This window comes from Strigops habroptila, chromosome 11, assembly GCF_004027225.2.
Source record: "Strigops habroptila isolate Jane chromosome 11, bStrHab1.2.pri, whole genome shotgun sequence".
NCBI classification, from domain to species: domain Eukaryota; kingdom Metazoa; phylum Chordata; class Aves; order Psittaciformes; family Psittacidae; genus Strigops; species Strigops habroptila.
This window is the reverse complement of record NC_046360.1, coordinates 8,538,337-8,565,871: the sequence shown is the minus strand read 5'-3', so window position 1 is coordinate 8,565,871 and position 27,535 is coordinate 8,538,337. Positions and strand designations below refer to the sequence as shown.

The 27,535-nt window shown below is 39.2% G+C and overlaps 2 protein-coding genes across 14 annotated transcripts in view; one reads left to right on the top strand and one right to left on the bottom strand.

Moving 5' to 3' along the window:
* Nucleotides 1-20,628, bottom strand: part of TXNRD2 (thioredoxin reductase 2) — a 56,472-nt gene extending 35,844 nt beyond the window's left edge. For 3 of the 9 annotated variants that reach the window (XM_030500630.1, XM_030500633.1, XM_030500634.1), the window contains exons 1-11: nt 18,388-18,560; nt 17,159-17,224; nt 16,412-16,468; nt 15,634-15,778; nt 15,263-15,337; nt 14,412-14,490; nt 13,306-13,368; nt 12,731-12,801; nt 8,824-8,843; nt 8,346-8,437; nt 5,620-5,794 (exon numbers count right to left, since the gene is read on the bottom strand). In XM_030500630.1, coding sequence (XP_030356490.1) covers nt 5,620-5,794; nt 8,346-8,437; nt 8,824-8,843; nt 12,731-12,801; nt 13,306-13,368; nt 14,412-14,490; nt 15,263-15,337; nt 15,634-15,778; nt 16,412-16,468; nt 17,159-17,224; nt 18,388-18,463 — 919 coding nt within the window. In that variant the 5' untranslated portion in view covers nt 18,464-18,560. Of the gene's footprint in view, nt 1-3,415; nt 4,219-5,619; nt 5,795-8,345; nt 8,438-8,823; nt 8,844-12,730; nt 12,802-13,305; nt 13,369-14,411; nt 14,491-15,262; nt 15,338-15,633; nt 15,779-16,411; nt 16,469-17,158; nt 17,225-17,478; nt 17,653-18,387; nt 18,561-18,901; nt 18,968-20,607 lie in introns of those variants that run through there. The other 6 variants (XM_030500636.1, XM_030500635.1, XM_030500639.1 and 3 more) reach the window with 6 other exon arrangements.
* COMT (catechol-O-methyltransferase) overlaps nt 17,629-27,535 on the top strand; it is a 29,677-nt gene continuing 19,770 nt past the window's right edge. The window contains exon 1 of one of the 5 annotated variants that reach the window (XM_030500653.1): nt 17,629-17,749. The gene's annotated coding sequence lies outside the window, so the exon portion shown is untranslated. Of the gene's footprint in view, nt 17,750-18,197; nt 18,548-22,449; nt 22,485-23,919; nt 25,264-25,893; nt 26,795-27,535 lie in introns of those variants that run through there. The other 4 variants (XM_030500650.1, XM_030500652.1, XM_030500649.1 and 1 more) reach the window with 4 other exon arrangements.

Below are 27,535 nucleotides of genomic sequence, written 5' to 3'. Positions count from 1 at the left end.
TAAATGAGCAATAGCATAATCTTGCACACGGTAAGGTTTCCCAGGGTGATAAAGGTGCAGCTGACAGCAGAATTTTATAATGGATCTTCTGCAGTTTCTTAATCACAGAAGCTGGAATGCCTGTTTGCCCCCCCAGCATTAGAAAAATCCAAACTGGAGCCAACCAAGCATTTATTATCAGGCATGATACTGCAGGTGACCACTGTGAGGATACTGCAGGGTGACAGGATGGTTCATCTGGAATAAAACTTAAGCCCAATAGTCTTCACTTCTTCCCTATACACTGGCATTTTGACACACCACTTCATAACAATCCGACCTCAGTTTGACCTTCATCAAAATCTCACCTGTGTTCCCAGTGTTGGTATTGTCTCTCATCTTGTTCTATATCTGACTCACTCTCCAAATCAGTTTCAAGACCACTACCCCTTCCACCTTCAAAGCCCTCCTTAAAACCCACAAATTGTTCGCTAAAACATAGCCAGCTGATAACGACTAATAAAGGCCCATTCCATGTAACTAATGTTCAGATCACAAGAAATTATTGACTACAAGAAATTATTGACTACAGTAAGATTAACTAAGGTAAAAAAGAAGTTCAGAACCCTTACCATATTGATAACAGCATGCACCAATTTTACAAGGACGTTTTGAATATTTCATTCATTGCTGATAAACTTTCACTGTGAAAAAAGCCTGACCCTTAGCCAGTGTCAGGGCAGTAACTGGTTCTTTGCCACGTCTGCTAAACTGCACTATCTCTTGTAGCATTGACTAGTAAAACTTATTACACAGAGGCGGCATGCTCAGAAATGCTACAAGAAAGCTTGTGGCAGCCATGGTGGACTCAGTAAACATGTAGCCATCACCATCAACTGTACATCTGAAGTTATTTGTATCTAGAGACATGTCACTTTGGTCCTACCCAAACAACAACAAAAAAAGCAACTCCAAGTGACATGTAACCAAATGAACACCTTATAGCATGGGACAAGCTTCTAACAATTCTAGTTGTTTTCTTCTCAAGGTCCTGTACAAAGTAAAGTGGGCTGGAAACATTTTCTGAGAAGAAGCTACAGTTCACCTTCACATTAGTATTCCCACACTAAGCTTGCTTTAACCAAAGGTTTTGTATAGCCTTAATGATGGCTCTGTAGTCTCAAAATAGTACCCAACAAACATTCCCAAATGAGGTCATTGGCATCAATCTCCTGGACGTTCATGAGTGAACAGAACCTGCATTCTGTAGAAAATATGATAGTAATTATACTGGTTTCATTAAATTACTTTGGAGCATTTTCCACCATTATTTTTATTTATGTATACCACCACTCAGGTAAGGGCCAGCCATCACCTATCAACTCTGAAAATAGGTTTGAATCCAAAAATTCTCTCACACAAGGATTAGAGGCACAGCCAGGCATCTAAACTTCTCTTAACAGGAAGAAGTGATTTTTATAGTTACCAGCTAGTAAAGTAAGTAGAATAAGAGTTACATTCAAAGTTTATGGGTGTGTTAAAGAAAAGAAGGAAAAAGTACCATCCAGGCCTCTTTCAATGCAAACAAATTACTAGAACATTAAAAATAGCCCTGTTGAATAAAGTCTGACTGAATGTCATTAAAACTAGATATTGGGAAACAACCTAAAAGCACTGGCTGATGTAACGGGAATGACAATTTTCATAAAGACTACAGAAAACCACCTTGCCAAGACAGTAATGAATTAAAAGTAATAAGAAAGAGACATGAGAAGTTCAGAACAAAGACCCAGAACCTCAGCAAACCATATCACATTAGCATTAACAGTTGTCTGAGATCAACCAAGGTGCATTATTTTTCATTGAATGGTTCAGAGGTTAAAGACCTTTGTTTGCAAAGACAACTCTAAGGCCCATCCCCTTTTCTATAGGGGCTGGCAGAGAGATGCTCACAGGAGATCACAGCAATATTTTACCATATGGGACTTTTCAAAGAAAATCTCCAAATAAAATTTCTGTTTTCTTAGTTAATCCAAACTGATTTGGTTGTAAGACTTGAAGAAAACTGCTATTAAAAATAAAGGTATGTACTTAAGCATTTCTTGATACTGAACAGTGATTATCTTATTTTACTGCACTACAAAATAAATCTGCCAAGTGGCCAATCTGACACAAAGGACAACATGCTTGATAGCTCATGTGCAACACCTGATACCCATTCAGCTACAGTTATAATTCCTTTTTTATGGCAAAGATGGTATTATTTCAAAGACACAGTGGTGTTCCTGTAAGCTTATGAGTGCAATGGAACTTGAAAATGGTTGTTCTGCTGCTCTCATCAGGGAAAAAACTCTCTTTGTAAAGCTAAATTTAAAATCTGCTGCTGATCATTGCTCTTTCTGTTTTACCAGCACACTACAGTACTACTGTGTTTTACTAGCACACTACGTCACTTTCTCTGTCAAACTAACTCTAGGCTATTTCGTAAACACCTACTTATTTTAATCATCAATTCAGTGTTGCTCCTCTGCACAGTAGGACCCCATTAGTATCTTTCCTAAGGCCTTTGTGAATAACCAAATTCTGGTTACAGCAGTGACCTTTTGCCACCTATTGGAAATACTACTCACCAATTCCTTTTATACACTAGCTGTGTTGCAACTGCAGCATTCAATCCACAGGTTTCAGTCCTCCAATAGCTGAAACAAACCCACTCTACAAACTTTGGTCTCTTGCAACTTTGCTCTGCAACTCAGCAGTTGCATCTGTTTCTAAAGGCATCAATCTCTACCCTTTTCTTTGGATGAAGACCCTGTGTTCAGTCTGTACATGAACACCCTTACCACTGCTTTGCAGCTCACGTATATTAGGCACTTAACATATAAATGTGTCTTACGGGCAGGGGCAACACTATGTAATATTAAAAGTTGGTTGGTTCCATATTGAATGAAAAAAAGATCTTAAAACTTCATCATTTCAGGAGAATTCTCACAAAAGCAGAAGAGAGCAGTAGTAAAAGACAGAAGGATATTACAAGACTAGACAGGCAGAATCAAATATAGGTCAAGAAAGAGCTGTTTCACTGATCTGAGTATAACAGTATAGTCACTGTGCAAGATAACAGGCCTATAAGAGTTACTTACAAAAGCTTTGGATTGAAACCTTTAAATTACATTAAAAGGTATAAAAAATGAGATTATTACGGTTTTTTGCCTCAAATATTTTGACTGGTTCAAAGAAGCTACTAGAAAAGCAAAGAGAGCACTGTGCCTGCTTTTATTGGCTTATTCATACAAGCACAAAATCACACATTCCAGAAGATAAATAAAACTCCTCATAGAAATACAATATAATTTTTTTCCAAGGGCCTACATTACGAGATAATACTGTAGCTCATGAAACTCAAACTATGTGCCACTGTCAGTATATATTTCAACCATTATTCATAAAATCCCACTAAAATTCCATGACGTGCTTTACAAAAGTTAAGGAAACATCTACTATAATTCAGGCTACAATTAGTTAACAATAGCGGCTGCTTTTAACTAACTCTCCAAGCTGACTCTCTTCAATCAGTATTGTAACTGGCACATCTGCAGACAGGAAATCCTCAACACTACCAAGTTTCCCAGCCTATTATCTGAGACACCTGGTGTGGGTGTGTTGATACAGAGCAAAACAATGAATCATATCGACTGCACATCAATTAACCAGCTTTAACTGTTAAAGTGTTTAATCCTTAAGGGTAGAGTGCCAATTTGAACACTGGAAAAAAGAAATCAACACAAAAACCCCAAACCCTCAAACTATTCATTTTGCAGCTTCTAAATCCATTGTAATTCAAATCTATGACAAAAATTACAATATATGTAGTGCATCCTATCAAAATAGTGAGTGGAGTCACATTACAACTGAGTTGCAGTAGTATATCATGCAACTTTATTTCATTATAATTAACATTAAACCAAGATTTTTTCTTATTATTTCAATTTAATAGCTCTTTTTTCCTTCTTTGACAAAAATAAACAAACTGACTTGACATTTCACAGGTGTGACTCCATCTCAGTGTACTTTTGCCAGAAAGCTTGAGAAAAATCAAATACGGCATTTAGAAACCCACTTTTAGGAACCATTTTCATCTCACCTCATGAATATTGTTCTACACTTTTCAGGGTTGTCACATCTCTACATAGCACAATCTTTTTTGCTCTTGGTAAGCACTAGTGTCTTTGATAGGTTCTGGTGAGCTTAAGCCATTATTATAGGCTGTTTCCACAATTTATAGAAGCCCATTGCATTTCTAAGAGAATAGTAACCACAGTAAGCAAAAGAAAATGTTTATCACAGTAACAACCTGCTTTCTGTTTGGGGTATTAGGAAGATATAAAGCTGACTTAACTAGGGGAAGGGGACAAGAGATTTAGTCTTACCAGGCGAAATAAAAAAAGCTGCAAATGATCTGTTCCCGTTTCCTGTAATGGATCTATTATACAACCATAACAATTTAACTTTATCTGTTATTGCCACTACTCTAAACCGGTAATGTCAGATAAAAAGAATAGCATAAAAATGAAGCAGTTAAAGGAACTGCTAAAGCTGCTAGCAGAACTGATACTTCTGCATCACAACAGATTTCCTGGGCAGTAAGTTTAAGCCTTTACTTTGTCTATAAGATATCATCTGCTTGCCGAATATCACTACTACCTGTAGCCATCCTTTATTTACTTAGAATTCCAGATATTCCCAAAGCTTTATAAGCACAGAAGACAAAAGGTCTCCTATTCTGGCGGGCTTGCTGTTCATCTGAACCAATGTAGGAACTGAGGGCCAACTCATAACAGCAAAACCGAGCAGCTTAGGGAAGCAATACAGAAAGAATATTTTTGTTCCTGTGGGCTGAAGCCTTCTACCATACATCATTTAGTATGTCAATTCTCACAAGAAGTAGCATTTGACTCAAAGGAGACAAAAAACTGATTTAACTCCCGTTTCTGATGACTATGCTCATAGCCATTTGTCACAAAAATTCTTTAAAACTGATTAACTTAGGCATCATATGTCAGTTCTGAGGGGTCTGATACGTGAAAGTCCTGAACCAGATTTCAAAAAGCCCTGACGTCCCAAGGTTCCCTGCAACGAACTCAGATTTTTAAGGACAGTTACTTCTCTTCCTCTGAATTGGATGATGGCTGCAGTAATAAATATAAGCAGCAAAGTTTAGAAAACATCCTAGAAGAAACGGAAGCCTCTTGAACAGGATAAATAGGAGCTTACAGCAAATAGCTTCATGAATAAGTCAAGAGTATGGACTTAGAGAACACTATCTGCACCACAGAGGCTGCTGGAATTCATGCTCTCACCCTCTAGTGAATGTGAGGAAGGCTAAATGATCTGCCATTTATTGCAGCTCATGCAAAAGTAGTCACCACGTATTTCTTCCATTCACTGTAACTTCCATGTGTTTTTAGACTGGAAGTGAAGAAGTCAGGCATGCAAGAAAAGAATTAAAAAACTATCAATGTTTATGTCACTAAATATTTAATATATATAGAAAAAGGGAGGCCCCATACAACATGATGAGGGGACTTGATTTTCAGAATGGAAAGCATTGCAAATAAATGTTAAGATAATCAAGTTTACCTACTGCCCACATCACCGTATCAAAGCAATCGGTTTCCTCTCTGCCCAGGTCGGTATTTTTCCAGGTCACTTGCAATCTGTTGCTCTCCAATTTTTCAACTTTGGTTGGGAAACATCTCTTTAAAAATTTTGTGCCGTAAGATTCCATGTGCTCAGTTACTAAAGATGCCATTTGCTGTTGATATGGGAAAAAAGAAAGTTATTCTTAGATACACAGTCATACAATCTTTGCAATTTAAAACACTCCTTCAGCTGTCTTCACGAAAACACAGTAAATACACTGTGCATTTCAACACTCTTTGTCACTTAGTTACTCTGCGTTGTCAACACAATTTATTGAGCTACTATGACCTGCAACTCCATTCCAAGAGGCACCTACACCTGAATATTCAAATTGTTTTTTTTTAAAAATAATATATGAATAAACCAGTTGCTTTTAATTAATTTGTTGCTTATACAAAAAGGCATCTAGAGCACATTCAGTTTAACATTACCATAATTACCATCTTCTGGCAGCTCAATGAGAATTAAATACTTTCATAAAGCTAAGGAAGAAAAATATTTCCCTTTGCCATGACACCTGTCATTTCTCTGCAATGACTATGAATCACTAAGGTTTCCTGGAAAGTTCTACTACAAAAAGGAAATAATACTTTTGTCCTAAGAGCTTGTTTGAAATAATGCCACGCCACAGTCAAGTAGTGAAGTGGACCATTGACAGGTTTATCCAAAGATGTCATTGCTCTTGACTGCCGTAATTCAGGTTGCACTTTGTCAAAGGATATGTTTATTACTTAAAGGATATTATCACAAAGCCACTCACACAGAACAACTACATGCAAGCTCTCAGCTTACAAAACTTTATTTTCGAAGCTGATATTAACTCATATGACACAACAGCAGAGTCCTGTCTCCTCAGAAACATGACAGCTCACTATCTAGTGATCACTAACCAGTTTCCATCAGACTCAATGTGACTGCAGAATGAACATAATTGTTTTATCTCTATTAATGCTTTCTTAACCTTGAAATGTCCATTGTGCTCTTCCTGCCTACAAAGGATTGAGTTCTCAGAGACAGCCCTACTGTGTTTTATGAAGTGCCACACGCACACTCTTAACACCATTCCCTGCTTACTCAGATCTGATCTCAGATGCTGTTAAAGGTGTAGATTCCTTCAATGATGAGTGCAAATCCCAACACACATTCTTACACAATGTTTTGCAAACCCTGGTACACATACCTCTAGTTTTAAGGAAGCCACTTCAAAGTGGGAGTGGCTGGCATGCAACCAGGAGTTGTCACTACCTGCAGTGGTACTTGTCACTGCTGCTTCTAACAGCAATCCACCCTCCTCAAAAACTGTGCTGTTACACATGAAAATGATTTTCCTACACACTCTGTGTGCAAAGAAGTTCTTAAAAACAAGGCCATTATTTTATCACACTTTCACCAACTTTGGCCTGTAAATGTTTTGCACTATTGCACTTAAGCATTAAAAAAAAAAAAAATTCTAATTCATGATACCAAGAATAATTAAGTTAACATACTGTCTGGGGCTCAGGACACATACGTTCATTCCCATTCTAAAAATACGATTCCAAGGACACAGTCTTCATTCTTGAGGCTGACATTTGCCAAAGTTATTTGAGAAAAAAATTGTTGGAAACTTCAAAGAAAAAGTTCACTGCATATGTGAGTGAAACCCCAGAACTCTCTTCATTTTAAGAACACTATAGAAACTTTTCCTTCAAAGTAGCGTTAACATCAAATCTTGCAGGGACAGAAGATTCACAATCACCTTTAATATACTCTCCCTACAGATCTAGGCACCAGAAGAACTAGTAGGCCATCAAAGAGATCCTCTAACCTGGAGAACAGAGGCTACCACCTCGCATCCAAGTAACACTTTTACTGGATCCAGTAATTCATCTTTAACCTAAACCTGCTATATTACCTTCTATTACTTCTTTAAGCACTTACGCTTTTTACGCAAATCCTATACAAAACCTTTTTTGTTGTTGCCTTTCCTTGTTGTTATTTGTAATTGCTTTTATTTTCTTTATACAGGAAAGGATTTCTGGCCAAAACTGTTTTCTGTTTTGTCAGCACAATCATGACCATTTATACTTTTAAATAAAACTCCTCAAAACCTTTCCCAATTGTGAAACACTTTTTCTCTTTAAATTTCCCTGCCTGAAAGTTTTTGGTTTTAATTTTCTCCAGCTTAGGGTTGATAGTTCCACTGAAATCACTATATACTTGTTTTACCTGTTATAACTACCACTGTTTTGAAGGTGGTCAAGATTTTCAATTCCTATGTCATTACAAACTTTCATCTTAGTGATTTATTTATATTCATAATAATGAACTCCACATTGAACTACATGTTAAATATCTGTAACTCCTAGAAATTTAGGATTAAAGAGATTGTCTAATATTTTTCTAGTAGTGCCATTAATCCCTCCCTTGCTTCTCAACATTTCCAATCTTGTTCTCAATTAGGTAGGAGAGAAAAAAAATAAAGAAAAAAAGATATTTACTTTTCTGAGTACAGTATCAAGAGAGATGACAGGAAAACAAGAGCTAATATTTACATAGTTTCTCTTCAGAAAGCACATACTAGGAAATGTTTGGAGACACTTTTTCTTTAGGAAACAAAAATAATCAATTATACTTTTTAATATATTTGCTATATAAGGAGATGTAAGATACTCCTCACTCACCTGATCAAACCCACGAAGTGGGATACTTCTCATCATGACTGTAGCGTCCAATCCAATGCCCGTTAAAAAACCAGCACACTCAAGTGAAACATCTAGTGAAGCATCAGTTAAGGAAATAAATATAAACAATAATTTCATTTCAATGCAACATAAAAGATTAGTGTATGCTAAGGGGGCTTTTTACCTAGAGATAGCAAGTTCTCCTCTCTCAGACATCTTCAGCTTGCTTTTGTTGCATAGAATAAAACTCCAAAGCCTTAGAACGTTTTCCTCATAGATGACATTGGTTTTAAGATCCTGAGAATTTATCCTCAGCTGACCTTAATTCCCATGATGTTACTGCATAGAAAACTATTACTATTCTATTACCACCTCATCTACGTGGCATGAGCAAAGGAATTCTGAAACCTGAGCTTTCATAGGAAGGACAGCTATGCTGCTTATAATCATAAATCATCACAGCTTTTTCAAAGGATACAGCTGGCTCCAACAACCAACCTGTTACATGAAAAGAAGAAAAGAATAAAGCAGTGAAACGAGCTTCTGCATATCTGCATAATCAAAAAAATAATTTTCTGAAGTATATGTAGTTACAAAACTACAGGTTTGAGGAGTGGATTTAGTGGTGGTGTTAGAAGGAAAGAGCAGGGCTTGTCCACTCCAACAAAGACAGTGGTATAACATGTGGGCTTATTTTATTAACAGAATAAAAAAAAACCAACAGGATTTTAAGACATAAAGGATTGGTTTTATATTGTAAAGAGATATTTAAACACATACTCTGAAAGACATGTGAAGACAAGTGAAGAAAGCCATGAACAACTCAAGAGAAACCAGCAAGGTTAAGAGGTATCACAAATATTTCAATTGCTCTGCTGGAAACATCTGGACATTGACAGGTTTTTCACACAGTGCCTATTGCTGCTGATGCCTCATCTTTACAGCACCTCAGCACCATTGCCTCCAAGACAGTGGGCAACATATAAACATAGAGATGTGCAGCAGTCTTGTTAGACTTCATTATATCTCAAGATTTCTAGAGGTATCTTATTTATTAAATATATATTTTTAATTATTTTTAAGAAAACTGACACTCAGCTGCCAGACAGGCTGCACTCATATTTCTTTGCTGTTCATGTGTTAGACTTACAGACTTACTAAAATCTCACAGTTTGGAGATGCATTCTACATAATATTTCCATTTACAACAAAGCCTTTTGTTACATTTTTGAACTAGGAAAAAAAGCATCATTAGGAATCACAATTTCTAGTTTCTAGCAGAATAGTGTGGAATGTTAGGCTCTTTCTGACTATGATTTTCATCTATGGAAATACATGTTTTATAAAGATCTTTCATCCCCATGCTTTATTAAGAACTTTTCATCAAAAACCAGCAACTAAAAACTCCACAAGACTCAGAACCCACCTCAATATTTGGCACATTTTTTCTGTTTATTTTGGGCATTTTTTTTTTTAAACAGGTCTCGCTAAAAGCCATATTCAAAAGTTAGAAAAAGAACTTTGGATTTTGAGGTATGGAAGAAGTAGTTTGCTAACTGTGTTTTGGAAAGCGAGAAATTTTAGACATTTACTTGAATTTAGAGATTTATTTAAATATCAAAATACAAACTCAAAATCACAAGGAGAAACAAATGTGAAGTATCAATCTGTGGCCTACATTCCCACACAGTTTTGTATTCTGTGTTTTGCTTGATGCCTGGCTGAAGTAGCATACACTAGCGTGGAGCTTCACAAAATAAATATACGCCCTTAAATCCATGGAAAACACACACAAACTGAAAGCTAACACAAAGTGGTGCATTCATTGCAGTCCCTTTATAAGGAGATATCACTCACCAATTTTAACTCAAATTTACAAAACAATGATCCTCCTCCCACCCTGTTACCAGGAAAACTATTGGTATACATGCTCACACAGACGGAAATCTATTTCATAGAAGAACATCAAGAACCTTAGAAAATTAAAATATTTTATATGTGAAAACATATGGCAACTAAAAACAAATCTTAGAGGCACGATGGAGCTCTGCAGGCAGCAAATTTGACTTCTTGTTTTGCCCTGCCACTGACTAGCCACACATCCCTAGGAAAGTCACTCTTCCACAATACTGCCAGAGAGACACAAGCCAAATACTTAGAAACCTCTTCATACACAGTCTATCCTGTGCTGACAGCAGAACAAAAATAGTAGATGAAACACTGGCTTGTGGCCTATATCTTACCCTAAATGAACTTGCACCACTTTCTAGTTATAACAGAGGTGCTTTTAAACTTCTGAGAAGTGCAGTGCAGACATGGGGGCCGCTGCTCCATAAGCCCCAGGGACTGCAGAGTCAGTATAACACGTTTTCTCACAAAAGACCCTAGATAACATCTATCTATCCTATAATAAAAACATACAGTTTCTGAAGGTGTACAGAGAACAAGTTGAACTAAAGAGATTAAAATCTGCTAGTCTGGATTTTATATTTGGCAAACAATTTAATATAGTAGGAAATACATTTTTCCACCAGCATTAGGGCATCTGATTCATCTACGAATGGATGATCACCCTCTCTTTTAGCATGTAGCTCCTGGGAAGTGCTGCAAAAAGCCACATGCTGCCTATAAAGAACTACCTATTGAAGATCAACAGGGAGTAGAATGAGAATATCTGTAATTTGGGCATATGTTTGCACTTCTTTCTCATTAGATGAAAACTGGATGCCAGCTGGCACTCATTCATAGTATTAGCACCACATTATTCACAATTTCTTCTACAGAGCAGAGGGTTCCTGGGCATTGTCAGTGTCTAATAGAAAAGTTAAGAAAGCAGAACCTAACCTCCTTCACACCTGCTCAATCTCTCATTCATTCTGAATATATTTCAAGGCATCTTTTCTAATTCACTCTGCCAAAAGCCTTCATCTCAGTAGCGAGAATTTCTTCACACTGTTTGTGTATCTAAGGGACTTTTAAGTTGGTTAACGGTTTGCTTTCTTTTTAACATGAATAACTGCAGGACTGACAGTTCTATAACCCCCAGGCATGTAATTTGTAGCTGAGATATGTGCATTTGGAGAGGAAGAAAAGAAAGAATAAGTACAACAGAGCACAGACTAAAAACAAAAGGTGTTAAACTGAACCTTGGGAATATTTATAATAGAAACAAATCCGACAGAAACAAACCTTCAACAACTCCCTCCTTCATTTGCTAGGACACAGCCTGATAAAGCACAGAAATGCTACTGTAGCCCCTGCAGGCTTATTTTGACTAAATCTCAGGAATGCAACATATAAACACTAGACTCCCACATTACACTGTTACAACTTGCATTAGCAGCAACTGGACAAAAGCCACATTTTCACAGAAACATCTTACAGGGATAAATCTTATGTTTAGTTTTTGCGGGGGTTTTGGTGTTTTGTGTTTTGGTTTGGGTTTTTTTTTAATTCCTCACATAAATCACGCCCTCAAAATTCAAGAGGTGACTGATAGACTACAAACAACAGCAAATTTACTTTCCTTTTCAAACTGTACCAAGGAGCCTTGTTTATCTATTTGATGTTTAGCTTAACACAGTGCATTTTTTATATTAGAAAGTCACAGCCATGAATGGTAGCTTTGTTTTCTTTCAAAACATCAGTATAATAGTTTCACTTCTCTTTCTTATATATACTTTGTTTTTTCTAGAATTGCTCAATAGAGAAAAGGGAAAAAAAAGTATTGTCTGACTTCCATGCTAGCAAATGTGTATTACCTATCACAATTATTTGCATCAGGAAATTGTGCTGTAGTGCAATGTTGACTCAGAATCTTACAGTACTATGTGCTGTGAGAAACAAAGACTATGGCATTTTAATACTTCCATTAAAAACAATTTTTTAGTATTTCAGTTAAACATTAGTTCCTACGGCATAAGAAAAGGCAAAAGTAACCCAATTGTCTCCTCATATTTTCTTTTGTTATCAGAACTGCCACCACTTAAGAGTGCCGGAGTTTCTTTCCTAATTGAAGAGCGATTTCATATAGACCCGTAGCAAAGAACAGGGACACTACAGCCTTCGATTAAGTTTATGCTGCCCTCTTGTGACTTCCACGTATAATTGCTACAGCAAACAAGTCGCCTTAACTCAAACTGGTGAAAGTTCATATTTAATTTGATTTTAAAAGGGAATTTCCGGGGTGATGGGGGTGGGCACTTATTAGTTACTAATGAAGTTTGGTAATATGATGTTGACGCATAGCAAAACAGATTTTCAGAAGGAAAAGAGAAAGACAGAAAAACTGGTGTATAAAAGGCAATTTTGAACATTTTTCACCTTGCCATGAAGAAAAAGTACAAAATTCCAGCATCTATAAAACCCATGGTAAGGTAACTTACGTTTTTCCAGGAGATTCTTTTAACCAGAACAGATCATCACTTGTGATTCCGTACTCCAGTGCACCTGCAATCTGTGATCACACAGGTAAGATCTTGAATCTACAATGCAAGTCCTGGCAGCAAATAAAGCTAATAGCAACTTGGACTGAAGTATAGCCAGTAGACCAAGGGGAATAAATCTGGGGTTGCCCAGATATCCAGTCTTCATTTTTAGAAATTTTCAAAACCTGACTGCAAAAAGCCCTAAGCAACATGATCTGACCTTACAGCTCACTCAATAGCTGACCTCAACCTCCTTGAGCAGGAGGTTGAACTAGATGACCTCTAGAGATCCCTTCCAACCTGAATTATCCTGCAGCTCTAAGCAAGATCGATATACTTAAACTGATGCAAACTGTTTTCTATGGAAATGTTTTTCTGAAAATCCTGTGCTTTATATAAAAGACAATTTTTCACACAATTTCAAAAATCTCTCATGTCTTATTTTATATTTACTTTATCCTGTAAATATTCATTATCATCTGCAACAAAACCAATAAAGCCACTGGAGTTGTTAGATGGCAAGAGTAACTTACATGTGCAGGATACTTTGGTCTTCCTCCAGTAGCAATGACAATATTTTCTGCAGTAACAATAGTCTACGAACAAACATAAAAAATAAAAATCAAGCATTTGAAATAATTTTATCTGTCTTTATATTTTATGTATGTACAAGAGTGATAAATGAGAAGCTGGCACTATCGCATGCTATTTATATGACATAATAATCAGCAACACACTAAAAAAGGATCGAGATAAACTAAACTCCATAATAACAATCTAATAAATAGAGTATCAACTAATACATGCAGGTGTTTCTCCTGCACATTCTGTATCAGTTTTTGTTTTAATATTGGTTTACAATTGTTCCTACACTGGGCAAGATTCTGATGACTCCTTGGAAGCAACAGCTGTGCTCAAATGGCAGCTTTTTTAAATAAATTTTTGCTTAGGACAAAACACACAGAGATCACAGCAACTGAATTCTGTCTCTAGGGCCTGGAGTTAAGCTACCTCCAAAGCGGCATGTTCTTAGAAAATGCTGGGCATCTACGCCAAAAAACTTCTGCTCTCTCAAGCTGGTATTAACCAGTAACAGTATATAATTCCCCTCAAAAAGGTGCTAAGATGCACGTTCAGTCTCTTGTTAAATACGCAGAAATGAGCACCATTCTGTTACGTGACCCAGTTGCTTGAAGCTGGGCATTTGGTATAATTGCCTCTCACACACAGTTTTGTATTAGAAAGCTTACAATACAGCCGAAGGAGGAAAACATCTGAGACTGATCTAATGCTCAGAGCCATAAGTAGATGATGGTCCTATTCACTAATCTGTAAGCATCTATCAAAGCAGTATGACTCCAACAAAAGAAAAAAAAGTAGTATTTTTTTTCAGTATTTCCATCTGCAGAGAAAAAGTAATGGCATCTCACAGGTTAGAAGCTAGGGACTCAGTAGGCAACAGTCCAGTTCATAAACAGTTCTCCTGGTGGAAAATACAAATCTGCCACACCATAACAATATTCAATACCTAAAACAATTTGCAAAAGTACAGTCTAGCTCCCCATTGATCTGAAACCTAACACATGAAGACCTGAACTGTTTGAAGTGAATGATACAAGATCACAGCACAGCACCTCACCTCTTTACCTGCTTTTGTTAAACCACGGATTGTATGCGGATCAGAAAAACTTCCTTTCATGTTGAAATACTTCACTTTCCTGTTTAGAAGAAAAAAGCAACATAAATACACACTTAACAACAAATACGAACGAAATACAATCCGCTACTTTTTCCATATCTGAAGTGCTAAGAAGGATAGCAAACAGGTAAGAAAAGTGAAAGGAAGCAAGCATCTTATTTCATAGGATTGTTTGCAGCTCTGTCACATAATTTGTCACTTAATTCTTGTATCACAGTTAACTCCTCCACAGAGCAGAGTACCTAACCTCACAACATACTCTGGGATCAGGTTACTGACCTCTTCAAATGATACATTTTCCACAAGCCATAGCATTGCTATCTATAACATTACTAATATAATGCTCATTTGAGAGCAAACAGTAGTGACTCAGCAGGAGTCACATGACTAGTATCTGTCAAATTAATATATTATTAGATTAATAATTTCTCTATAAAAGGAACTGCTTGCTGAAAAGCTTTCTGCACTGAAAGCAAAAAACCCCAGCTGCTCTGGAATAGTGTTATCTGTGGGGTTGTATGACATATAAATTTTCATGGACAAGCCTGAAATTACCTTGAAAAAATCCTGACTGCTTCATATGAATGCAAAAAATCTTGAGACTAAAGAGAGCATTCGGTGATCGCTAACTATTAGAAAGCTTCATGGTCACTTCCAACCACTATTCCCCAGAAAAAAATACTAGCTCTAATGAGAAACTCCAAAGGCAATTCAGCAATTCTACAAAGAGAAGAGCAGCTCCTTGACTAGGAGAAGAAATATGAACTTGAAAGCTTGAAAGTTTTATTTACTTGTCTTGTAGTTGTACTCTGTGTCCCCAGTTCAAGGATTTCACATAATTCTGAACAGCTTGTGCCATCACAGACCTATCACAAAACAAGAAATTGAACATGAAGTCGTGGTGTTACAAATTCAGATTATGCAACTGGTAGATATTAGGAATGCTCCAGAGTACTTGTTGTTATAAAAGGAAATTATCAAATCCAAATCAACATATCTGCCCTGATAAACCAGTAAATACAGACTTGTGTTTTAAACAAGGAGCAGTCTAAAAAGCTTCATGCAAAATTAATATCCTTAACTGTCTCTAAATAAACACCAACTCGAAAAAGTTGTTATGCATTTGCAGCACATAGGAGTGGATACGGGCAATAATCTTTACCAGGTATGATGAACAGGTTGGGCTATATTCCAGCCATAGTGTTGGGCATCTTTAAGGGCACTCCCTAAAAGGGCTGCTTGATGCATAAGCTTTTTAGGAATGCAGCCAACATTCACACAAGTTCCACCAAGTCCCCATTTGGTTCCTTGGAAATAAAAAAAAAAAAGAAAGGAAAAGTAAATGCATCAGGTTAGTGTAACTTAATGTAGTTGAGTTACTTAGAGAATTAGGTTGCTCATGCAATTAGTTAAAAAGTTCTGAAACAACACACCGTTTACTATCTCCTACGGATCAGTTTCTAACTCTGCTTATGTTCATTTGTTTTGATAAAACACACCTCTATGTATTTTTTTTCTAAAATTCAAAGCATCTCAAGATGTTTTTCAGAGCTCTGAAGATCCAGTTACTACACATTCACACTTGCCTATCTGCATTTGCAGATCTTATTTTACATATTGTGCATGAACAGCCTCAACATGACAAAACTTGTAGTTTTTAGAAATCATAAATGACACTTTGACAGAATATTCTTACATATTTAAGTCCAAAGTCTACTACAGGTAGTAGTATCAAACACTGCTAACAATCTTAACGTGCAGGGGATGCAGGCAGAGCTGGGACATCACTGGAAGGAATGAGCAGTACAATCCTATGCTTAAGGACTTTTACTAAAAGCAAATCAAGCAGGCTGGCTTTGGCCACTTTGCTGCCTGGAGCAATGTGTTCACCTAGGCTTATACACATTTCCAAATATTATCCTAGCATTACTCTTCCATACCTTGTGGAGAAGGTTCCACATAATCCAAAACAGCCACTTTCCTTCCAAACTGAGCAGCTTTAAACAGAAAGCAAGACAAGATATCAGAAGAGGGAAAACCACACAAACCTAAATATTTTTAGTAGCACAGGTACAGATAAAGAGTATAAGAGATGGCAGCTGCTGGTTTTTACTGTCTAACTCAAGATGCCAGACTAGGGACCCAGGCTGCGTATGTAGTCAGCAGATTCTCCAGAAGGCACGTAATAACCCAGATGAGAGCCTCCAGCTTCTACTAACCCCCAAAATGCAATCTGACCACAAATGAGATGTTTAAGGAACCTGTGGGTTCTTGAGGGCATCACATTGAGTAACAAAGGGGCAAGGCTCTCTACAGCAGTTAAACAGCTCCTGGAAACAGTCTGAAGGGACTGTTGTTTTAACACATAAATAAAGAACAGTATAATTAAAAAATACAGTATATTGGAGGCACTCAGAGTATTTTACAATAACAGTCAAATAAAAGCTTATTAGATCTTCCCATGACAAAAGAAGAAATACTTTTTTAAAGGTTAACAGGAAAGCCAAACAAGACCACCCCACCCAAGGGTGTGAATTAATTTGTAGATTAACTATGGAGCTGAGTTAATGATTAACGTGCAGTACAATGTGTTTATTAAAAAGCTTTAGCATTATCAGTAACACTTCTCTTAGTTTCCATAAACACTACTTAAGCTAAAACAAACCTCATTATTTACACATACAAACCTTCTTTTGCACAAGCAAGGCCTCCAGACCCTCCACCAATCACCAGAAGATCATACTCATTCTTTCCTGTGTAAAGGATGTGAAAAATGAGGGAAAAGAAACAGGCAAAGAAGATAGTAAAAGGTAAATATCAAGAAGTACACTATTGTTTACAATTGATTATTGCTGATTCGGGGTTTCTTTACTAGAGCACTGTATTTTTAGAGTGTCCCAAAGCATTCTCCAAAAAATCATTAAACTATGTAGTCTGGTTTTATGAATGAAATACAGAAAATAAAACAATAAAACAAAAGAAGTCAGGAAATAAATTAGATTTTTACACAATGTCCCAAGAAGCTGCTCCTGCATGATTAGACAGTTGCGACTAGGATCCAGTACAGTTCAGGTCTTCTGTCTCTACATTACAGCAGCAAGTTCTACACGGATTTTCATCAGGGTCACTTTACCAGACAAACAAAGCCTCAGCTGCAGTGCAGGCCTCGCAGGGGTGTGGTGTGTTGGTCAGAGGGAAGCTGGCACGTCTGGCATCTCAGCCTTCCCACAGGCCAGCCCACTCTCCCAGAGCTGTTCTGAAGCGGCAGAAGCTGGCAGGTGAGCAGTAACTCATTTTTTAGCAAGGGTACCAGGGTACCCTGCTTTCAGAGCTGTCAGCGGGTGAGGGAGGACAGCTGAGGCCCGCAGCATCCAGCGCCAGCTGTGCCACCGCAGGGTTGGGGGACTTTTCTTGGCAGTTCAAGCGGGCACTGCGCTAGGAAGGCTGACACGCCCCAGTCGCTGCAGTTAAGCCTGAGGGAAAGGTTTGGCTGACTTTTGGGCTGCCCCACTACATCTCCAGAAAGCCCCACCGCAGGGCCCAGGAGGCCTTGCCCACTTCACAGCCACCTGCGGCCCGGGATTCCCTCAGCAACGCAGGTGCCGAGGGACGGGCTCCGAGAGACACACCGGGGCTGGGGAGAGCTCCGAAAGTTGTTACGGCTAGAGGCCGCCTGCCACCCTCCCCTCCTCGGCCGCTGAGGGAGGAGAGTGCCGCCTCCGGGAAGGGAGGCGGTCTCCGGTCCCCGCAGCGGTGGCTCCAGCACGGCGCCTGCGGGCCGCTTCCCGCTGTGCGGGTGGTGGGAAGAGCTCGGGGGAAGCTCCCCCAGGTGCTTTCAGCGTCAGGAGAGGGCACCCCGCGCGGAAAAGCGGAGGCGCGGCCTCTGCCCGCCCTGAACCCAGCGGGCACCCCGTACCTGAGAGGGCTCGCACCGTACGGCACAGCCCCGACACTCTCAGGAGACGCTCCCGCCTCGGCCACAGCGTCGCCATGCTGTACGGCAAAGGGCCTCCGCGCCGAGCCAGGACCCCTGCGAGGTGCCCGAGCAGCGCCTGAGTGAAGGGCGGCGACACCGGGTCGGTGAGGGCGGCGGAGGGCGGGAGGGTGCGAGAGGCGCGCAAGGACCGCGGCGTAGGCCGCCCCGCGCGCAGCGCTGAGGGAAGGCGGCCGCTTCCCGCCCGGCGGGAGCGCTCGACCTGCGGCTGGGATGCGGCGTCTGGAGCCGCTGCAGAGCCGCGGGAGGCCTGTTCAGAAGGCGGGCAGGGGCTCTGGCGTTAGACAAGCGCGTTTGCGTTAAAATCAGACATTTAGAAGGGAAAAAACCCCACACTTTACTTGACTGGCTTCCCGCCGAGATGCTGCTGCAAAAGGGGTTCGGGAAGGGCGTTAGGGGAAAGAGGAGGAAAATGGCAACTGCCCAGAACCTTCACCGATATTCAGAGCCTTGTTTGTTTCCCCTCTGGACCTACACATCCCTTTGTAACAGACACGGGGAGATGGGTGCTGTCACCACCCCTGCCTCAGGTGCAGCACACAGACTGAAAGTTAAAAACCTCTGATAAGGTGGTTTGAATAAAGCCTTTCCCATGAGGTATTACAGGCAACACATGATGTTGCTTTATATTCCTGTGGCTAAGATCTATCTGTTCAGCGTTGAGAGCAGGCAGCAGGAACTCGGGTCTGAGGGAACTTCCTCAACCGAAATGGCGGAGCAGGCCATGTTACATGGGTCAGTCAGTGAACCAGACCAGCACAACCAGCTCTAACACAGGGTTTAACTGCAGTGGTAGATATCTGCACTGGATGACCTGTCAGAGTACCACTGATGCTTCACAGCCTTCAGAAGTGTGCCACATGCCAGATGTTGATTAAACAAGGGCGGTGCTGAGTTATTAACGCTTGTAATGTATTGTGGCAGCCCCAGGTGAAAGGCCTCAAAGTAGGCATTGGTCAGAACAATGCCACAGGGAACGAGGTCTTTCCCATTCAGATGTACTGGCTGTTGGCCTTTACTGAAGCGTGGTAGTGACCCAGCTTGCTGCTGTGTGTAGACTTGTATGTAATAAATAGCCAAATATGGAGTTTGGGACAAAGAATCTGCCACTTTGTCTCGGTAAGAGGGAGCTGGCAGCAGAAAAACGTTTCAGGCAGTCCTGGTTCAACTGTTTCCTAGTAAGTGCCTGGCTCACAAGGGGGCAGCATCCAACCATTTTGTTTCAGAAACCGTCAATCACCTGGCCCACAGCTGAGGAGAAATGGCAGGAAATTAAAATACTCGAAGTTTTGTAGAACTAACATCACCGCCAGTGTAGGTCTGATTATTTTTTCTTCATTAATGTTTGAAAATACATGAAACAGAAATTACTGTCGGTTTAGTAAATGGATTGATGACTTGTCCAGTGTCACTGCTGGTAAACAAGTTGCCTCCTGCAGCACTAATCAATAAATCACTAAAAATGCTCTTACCCACTGCAGCAGCAGTAGAAAGTAATGACTAGAGCATACTGAGAGGCCTTTGAATTAAAGAAACCTCCAGTGTATTCAGATACTAATCTTTTATGCTTTTCAGGTACGTGTATACAAAGTTGTCTTAGCTATTCATTTTAGCCACTACCCTGAATTGAATCAGGCAGTGTTGAACATATGCTCTTCACACAGCATTTATCTCAGACATGTAGGATTGAGAGTAGAATTAAATCTCGCCAAACACGAAACAAGTTTATGTGAAGAAGTGTCCCTGCAGCATTACGGTATTTTGCTAAAAGAAAAGGCCTTAAATGTAGATAGAAAAAGTTACCTTTAAACAGTACGTACAGTGGCAGTTTAGGAAAGAATTGATAAATTTGGAGTAATGCTTCTGAACTCTTTTAGGGATGGGAACTTGGCCAGGTACCCATTTGTCGTGGTTTGAGCCCAGCCGGTAACTCAGAACCACACAGCCGCTCGCTCACTCCCCCCCCCACTTCTTCCTCCCCCCGCTCCCGGAGGGATGGGGAGGAGAATGGGAAGAATGCAACTCCCACGGGTTGAGATAAGAGCAGTCCCGCAACTAAGGTATAACACAAAACCACTACTGCTACCACCAATGATAATAACGATTAGTGAAATAACAAGGGGAGAGGATACAATTGCTCACCACCCGCCGACCGATACCCAGCCCGACCTGAGCAGTGATCTGGGCCTTCCGGGTAACTCCCCCCGGTTTATATACTGGGCATGACGTGCTGTGGTATGGAATACCCCTTTGGCTAGTTTGGGTCAGGTGTCCTGTCTCTGCTTCCGCCCGGCTTCCCCTCCTCCCTGGCAAAGCATGAGACTGAGAAAGTCCTTGGTTGGAATAAACATTACTTAGCAACAACTAAAAACATCGGTGTTATCAGCGTTGTTCCCAGGCTGAAAGTTAAAAAACACAGCACTGCACCAGCTACTAAGCAGGAGAAAAATGACTGCTATAGCTGAACCCAGGACACCATTGTAACAGCCATATTGTACACTAACATTACTGATCACCTTTATTTCTTCAGTACTTGGAGTCTATGTGAACCACAGCCTATGCAGCAGCGCCAAGATTGCAGCTGCTTTTAGATGTCTCTGTGTTCCTAAACACATCAGCACACACCCTCTCTTTTCTAACTTGAAAGTGAGACAGTTGCTTTCCCTTGGCACCCTTAAGTCATCTGGGAATCAAAACTATCAATAGCTGCCTCTACACCACTGCCAGCCCATGTGCCTAGGGTGTCAGCAGCCCTCTGGCTGTATCTCACAGCTAAGAATGAAGCACTGTGCAGTTCCACAGGTTAAGGCATTCCCATCACAACTGCCATCTTCAGAGGAAAGTACAAAATCTGTGTAACACCACCCTGCTTGTTCTTGCACGTTCTCGCACGCTTCATCACTGAGACTGATAGAGGCAAATATCAGCAACAAGGAATAGGTTTTGTCCATGGTGACAGTATCAAAAAGAGGAGTAGCCTCTGATACTTGCTGCAGTCAGCACTGAGCAAGTGTGTCTGTGCTCCACTTCAAAAACTATTGTCTGGGACCAGAGGCAGATTCTGATTACCAGGTGTGGTTTCTAATGTGCCTTTGGCTCAGCTCCTATAGTTTCTACTCTCTTAATGTTTTTGTGGTTAGCATTAAGCTGATCAAAGTAATTAGTGATACAATTTTTTTTACATAAATATATATCTTAATTTCTTTTAAGAAAGCAAGCATTAAGTCCTTTAGTGGAAAATACGTTTTAGTATCAGGAATTATTTACATGAAGCATTGTGTTTCTGCAGTGAAAGCATATTTTTCAAAGCTTGGGATTAAAAAAACCTTCTTACAAGGTAGCTATCAGACCTAACATTGTATTTCCACAGAATTTTGTCAGTTATAGCTACTCATATTTAAAGTCATAAATTAATACATTAGATGGGGTTTGGTTTATTTCCGGGGGAGATGTTTATTCAATGTACTTTAAACAGTGTGGTATTAAAAGTGGAAAAGAAACACCACTGTGTTTGTATATAAATCCATTCAACAAAAATAGGGGGCTTGTAAGGCATGAATTGGTTGTGTTAACAGGTAGACTGTTTCTTTTTTAATTTAGTCTAAGGACAGCTTGGAATTCTGTACTTTTTTCCCTTCATATGAAATACCTTTTGTTACATTTATCAATGGCTTACTTAAATTCTTCCTCATAAAGACAACCAGGACCAAATGCCTTTTCCACTTCACATTTTAAGAATTTTTACTTTTCAAACATATCTTCTTGTCTTTCATGTTTTTCTGGCATGGTTTGCTTTATGTATTATGTTCTCAGATTAGCAACCTGGCACGGTGGGGGAAAGAAGAGAGGTGTCAGGTAGATACCATCTTAGGAAGTCATCACATTGTTTCTTTTTTAGTGGGTGGGGTGAGAAATGGGTTATATCAGAAGTTGCATTTTGTGGCATGACTTACTTAATTTACATGATTGTCTGTGAACTCTACTGGATCTCTGGTTGAACTAAGAGGTCTCTGTATGAGGTAGGACTTTTTGGGTTCTTACCATCTCTGTTGTGATTGATTTTACACTTTTTTTTCCTTTTCCTCATGTTGTTCCTCCACTAGTATGTAGCATGGTGTCTTTAGCATGGTGTCTTTATAGCATTAAGGAGAAAGGAGGGAGAGACAAAGCATGTGGAAGAAAGGCAGGTCAAATGGTGAATACAAAAGCGGAAATAGTGACATAGTTGCTGACAACTGCGAGAAGTGTATCCCAGAGCTACAAAAAGGACAGAACAAACAGTAGCAGGGAAGGGCTGGTCACCAGTCCTTAGACCTTTTTCAAAATAAGGTAAAAACTTAATGATTCAAATTGCTAAATATATGGATAGTATTCCAATGTGGGGGTTATGCTGACAAGTGAGGACCCTTGCTTGAAGACACAGGTCCTGGGTAAACAGAAAGTATGTTTACCACTTCTATTTAAGGCTTCTTAACTGACTTGTGTAGCAAGAATTTTCTAATATTACGTTTTATTGGGTATTGCTTTACATTGGCACGAAGGAATCTGTGTCTGTTTAGTTACAATCCAACTCACTGTAATTTTCTGCATTTTTGATAACTGCTTTTTAGAGCTTTGGCAAATCGATCTTTAGGAGAGTTAAGTCAAACTGATAAGGGAAGATGATGACTAATGTTGGTTTATGAGGTAGAGGTGGTGATCGGATTTCCATGTGAAGTCTACAGAATTTACAACATTTTGTTAGGATGGGACAAATATATGCCATTAACTAATAATTTTTTAATGTAAGGTCTGTAAGTGTATCTAAACCAACTACATTGAGTAACCTAAGAAAAGTACACACATGACAGAATTACATCAGGTAATAATTTAAATTCCATTTTAAAATGTAATTCTAAAAGAAAACCAACCCTTCTAACTTAGGCTAAGAAGGACATCTTGTTGCAAAGAATACGTCCTTCAGCTAACAGTGTTTGCTGGAAACATTTGTGCACAGGTTCATAAGCCAACAGCAATGGTTTAACATTTCAGCTTTGTTGCTATTCCCCACTTTGTTTGCTTTTTTTATTATCAGAAATTTGTGTGAGAGCAGGACTCACTGTTACTCAGAATTTAATCTATGCCATTTTATTCCTTCCTTCCTTAACACAGAATCCTCTGTTCATAGTTTTTCCTAAACAACTAATTGATTGCAAGTGAGGGAAAAAACCTGCAGAAACAGGTGAAGCTTCAAGTAACACAAGTTCAAATTTTGACTTCGTTCAAATGCTTGTATGTTACCAAAAAAGTGAGGGGAGAAAATATAGAAATATGGTGGGCTTAACTGAGCTTCAGAGTTTTCATGGGGAGTTATAAAGTCTTTGAAAGCAGGAAAGGGTTGGGGTTTTTTTTCAGTCTTGTCATGACTTTTAAGATGCACAGTAAACACAAACCAGTCTAACTACTTGGATTATTTGTTAAAATTAAGAGTAAAATTTTGCTGGCCACCTTTCTTCTCTTTTAGCTATTTCCTATTTTAGATATCTCCAGGCAGTTTCCTGATTCATACATGAGTGATGCTTCCTTTCTCAAAATTCCTCTTTTACATGTTTCTCAGGAAGAGAAACTAATTTGAGTGTGGAAACCAGCAAATTCACATAAAAGAAAATCCCTCCTGCTATTCTGAAAATGCAAGCTCAAAAGAATTTTCTTCCACTCATTGTTTCACATGATCTGTGGGGTTTATGATAATGTGCTAGCTCTCCTGTCTCCCTTTGTTTAGCCTTTTAAAAACCTGTCTTTGGCCAGGATTATTAGAAGAAGGGAATGCCATTTGTTGTTATGCCAGGCATGGATTTGCTGGGAAGGCTTTAGCTCCGTGCTATGCACAGCAAGTGGGGATAGCACTGCCACACTGCATCACGTGATGGCAGCTGTGTAGCCTCCATTTGAGACTGGGAGCTCTGTACATTAGCAAAGTCTACTCAAGTTTGTACAAACAGAGCTGGGCTGAACTCTGTCAACTGCCAGAGCGATTCAGTGTGAACTAGCCGGTTATTCTGACCTGCTGTCATTCGTGTGATGTTGCTCCCAAGCTAAGACATCCTGGGTCTACATCTTCCCATAAATGTGCCCCATGAATGCAGGACCCTGATGTTCTGCAGTACCAAATCCATCTTTTAAGATCTTGCCCCCAAATAAAAATTGTATTTGTACAATGTAAAAATTTATAAACAACTGATACATTTATAGCTCTCCATAGTTCTCTAACCTGGTATTATTATTATCAGGGTAAATTTTTACTATCTAGACAAGGATAAGTCATGTGAATGTGGTATAAATTTATACATCTGGAGCTTGTAGCATTGTTAGTAGAAACTTACAAAAGTACCCATATATATACAGGCACTGCCTTGGGCAAAAAGGTAAATTAAAGGCGTAAGCCAATGCTTAACATCATATCAAAGAAACTTCTCTTGAAGAAAAAAATATCCCATAATAATGTATTACAAATTTTCAACTTTCTATTAACTTGAAAGCAGCTTATGGATATTATTTTACAGTTTGGGTGGTTTAACTAACTGAGCCTCTGCCTTTATCTAATTTGCAGTTATTGCCATTCACCATTTTTACTTAGCTAATTAAATATCTAGACAACAGAAAGGGTTACTTTGCAGGCATAGACCTTATCATCCAAGTAAACAGTTGTGGGCAGGCAGAAGCAAGTTTGCTCCTCCCACACTTTTAGCCTGAACAATATGATTTAGCTCCAGGTTCAAAGTCTTTTTAAAGCATTGTCTGAGGACACTGCTCAATCTGGTAAGTCTTGGTTCAAATTTATGCTCCTAAGTATAAGCTGGGCTGATACCACCCATCAGTTCACAACTAGCTATAGTTAACTGCTAAGACAGCTCCAAAGAATAGCTTACAGAACCAGGTCAGTGCATAGAATAAGTTTTGCTGTTTTAAGCTCTTTTCTCCACAGACCAGCAGTAAAAGAAATTCTTAGTTAATGTTAACTGTGGGTGGCATGAGGGATCATGCAGACACAACCTGTCATGCTTTCAGAACCAGCTTTTGACCAGAGAGGAAACTACTGTCAGTGAAGCTGGAGTGCAGTATTGCTTATTTCATTCTTTGTTCTTCTTGATGTCTGGGTTATAAGAAAATTATTTGTTGAGCTAAATCTCTGTTATGTATGGGAGGGATACTTCAAAGTTATTCTGTATTAACATTAGGTACTGTGCTATACTGCAGGGTCTTAGTTATGTTTTATGACGTTACTAAAACCGCTTTGATCTTCACCTACCTCATTTTTCCACAATTCTTTATTCAATTAATTCACTTAAAGGGTTCTCTGGTGGTTCCTCTTTCTTTCAAGGACCTCCCCCATCATGTGACAAAGCCTGTTTTCAGATCTTCAGCAAGGGTTTTCAGATCTTCAGTTCCTGTTTTTGCCACATGTAATACGAACCCTTTCTTTAAATCTTTAAAAAGTTTCTGGGCTAGAGCTTTTCAAACACTTGCTGACTAGGTTTGAGTTTTGTAGTGAGATTACAGCAGAGAACTTCCACCACATTATGTTTGGTTTTTGGTTGTTTTCTTATTTTTTTCTTTCATGGTACAATTTAATTGCAGCTTGATTTTATAGTTTCTGCCTCAAAGGAAACAATATAGACAGTCAAACCAAGGACAAAGGTTTATTAGAATAACCCTCTCCTTTTATCTTAGAGCTGTTTGTAGCAGAATATTTTTCCAACTAGAAGCTCTACAAATTCAAATGTACTATTTATAACGTATTGATTGCACTTCTTTCTGTAGCTGCTGTTAAGCAATTTGCTATACATACTTCCCCTCCCTCCAGCAGCACTCTATATTTAACCCACATGCCTAGGTCTTGTTTCTACAAATTCTGCACTGGCTGAGGCATGCCACATCTGAGCTGAAAAAAGAACTGAATCCCTTGGGCCAAATTCATTCCTGGAGTTGCTTGATTGAACACAATGCATTTACACTGAGCGCAGACTTGGCTCATACCTGACTTTGTCAGCATTCACTGTGCTGTAACTAAGTAACAAGAACACTGTCATTAAGGGGCAGATGAGCAGCTTTCTCTACGGTTATTAGAGCACTGAGCACCTTTAAGGAGTGCAGAAACCGGTGAAAGGAGGAGTTGGAGAAAACGACACCGCTCCTTTTAGAGTCTCTGTAACAGGACTGATAAGCTATTCCTGTGATGTGATCGAATGTGACTGAATACTGCAGGCTCTTGGACTCTTATTCTATAAAATCCACAGCAGAGCAGCACAGGAAAAGATCGGAGGCAACAGCTTCTGCTGTACCGAGAAAGGTACCTATTTATATTTTCTTACTTCGCAGGCTTGACACGATTTGCTATCGTAGATACTGTCACTGTTTTAAACAGTGGCGAGTATGAAAAGAGCGGTGTTTTCCACATTTTGACTGGTACTCATTGTCAGGAAGCCAGTCTGTGGGCAGCAACAGCTTTCACAGAGGAAGAGTAGGACTTATTTGGTGTAATGCATTTATACTCTATTGTAAACCTTGACAGTTGAAAGAAATGAGATAACCCCAGCTAAATTGAAAATGTAATTTACGGCTATAAGTATGCTGGAATTCGGTGCTCATTTGTATTCAAGAAAAAGCTGAATGCGAGTCAAGCTTCAGTTCCGTCATATTTGACTGAATAGCTGCTTTTATAAATGTGTTGCTGCAGCTGTATTTTATGGGGGTTTTCATTCTCAAGAGGGAGTTATGCTACAGCAAAATGTCTGTGAAGAACAGACAAAAAGCTTGTACTTTTGCTTGCTAGCTGTGTGGCTGCTCATGAAGTATGTTTCTGATGCCCTTTATGGACATTCTTTACCTTCTGTCCTTTATAAAACCCTCATATTTACCAATACTGTCGAGCACGTCATACCCATGATCTCCATAAACAACCTTTACTTCATAGCTACACTTACCCTTACTTTTTTTCTGCTTACTCAGCCGTGGGCTCCTCTCACAGGCTCTCATGCATTTGTACAACATTACAATATTTAAATGCAAAAGAAAATTTTCCTGATATACA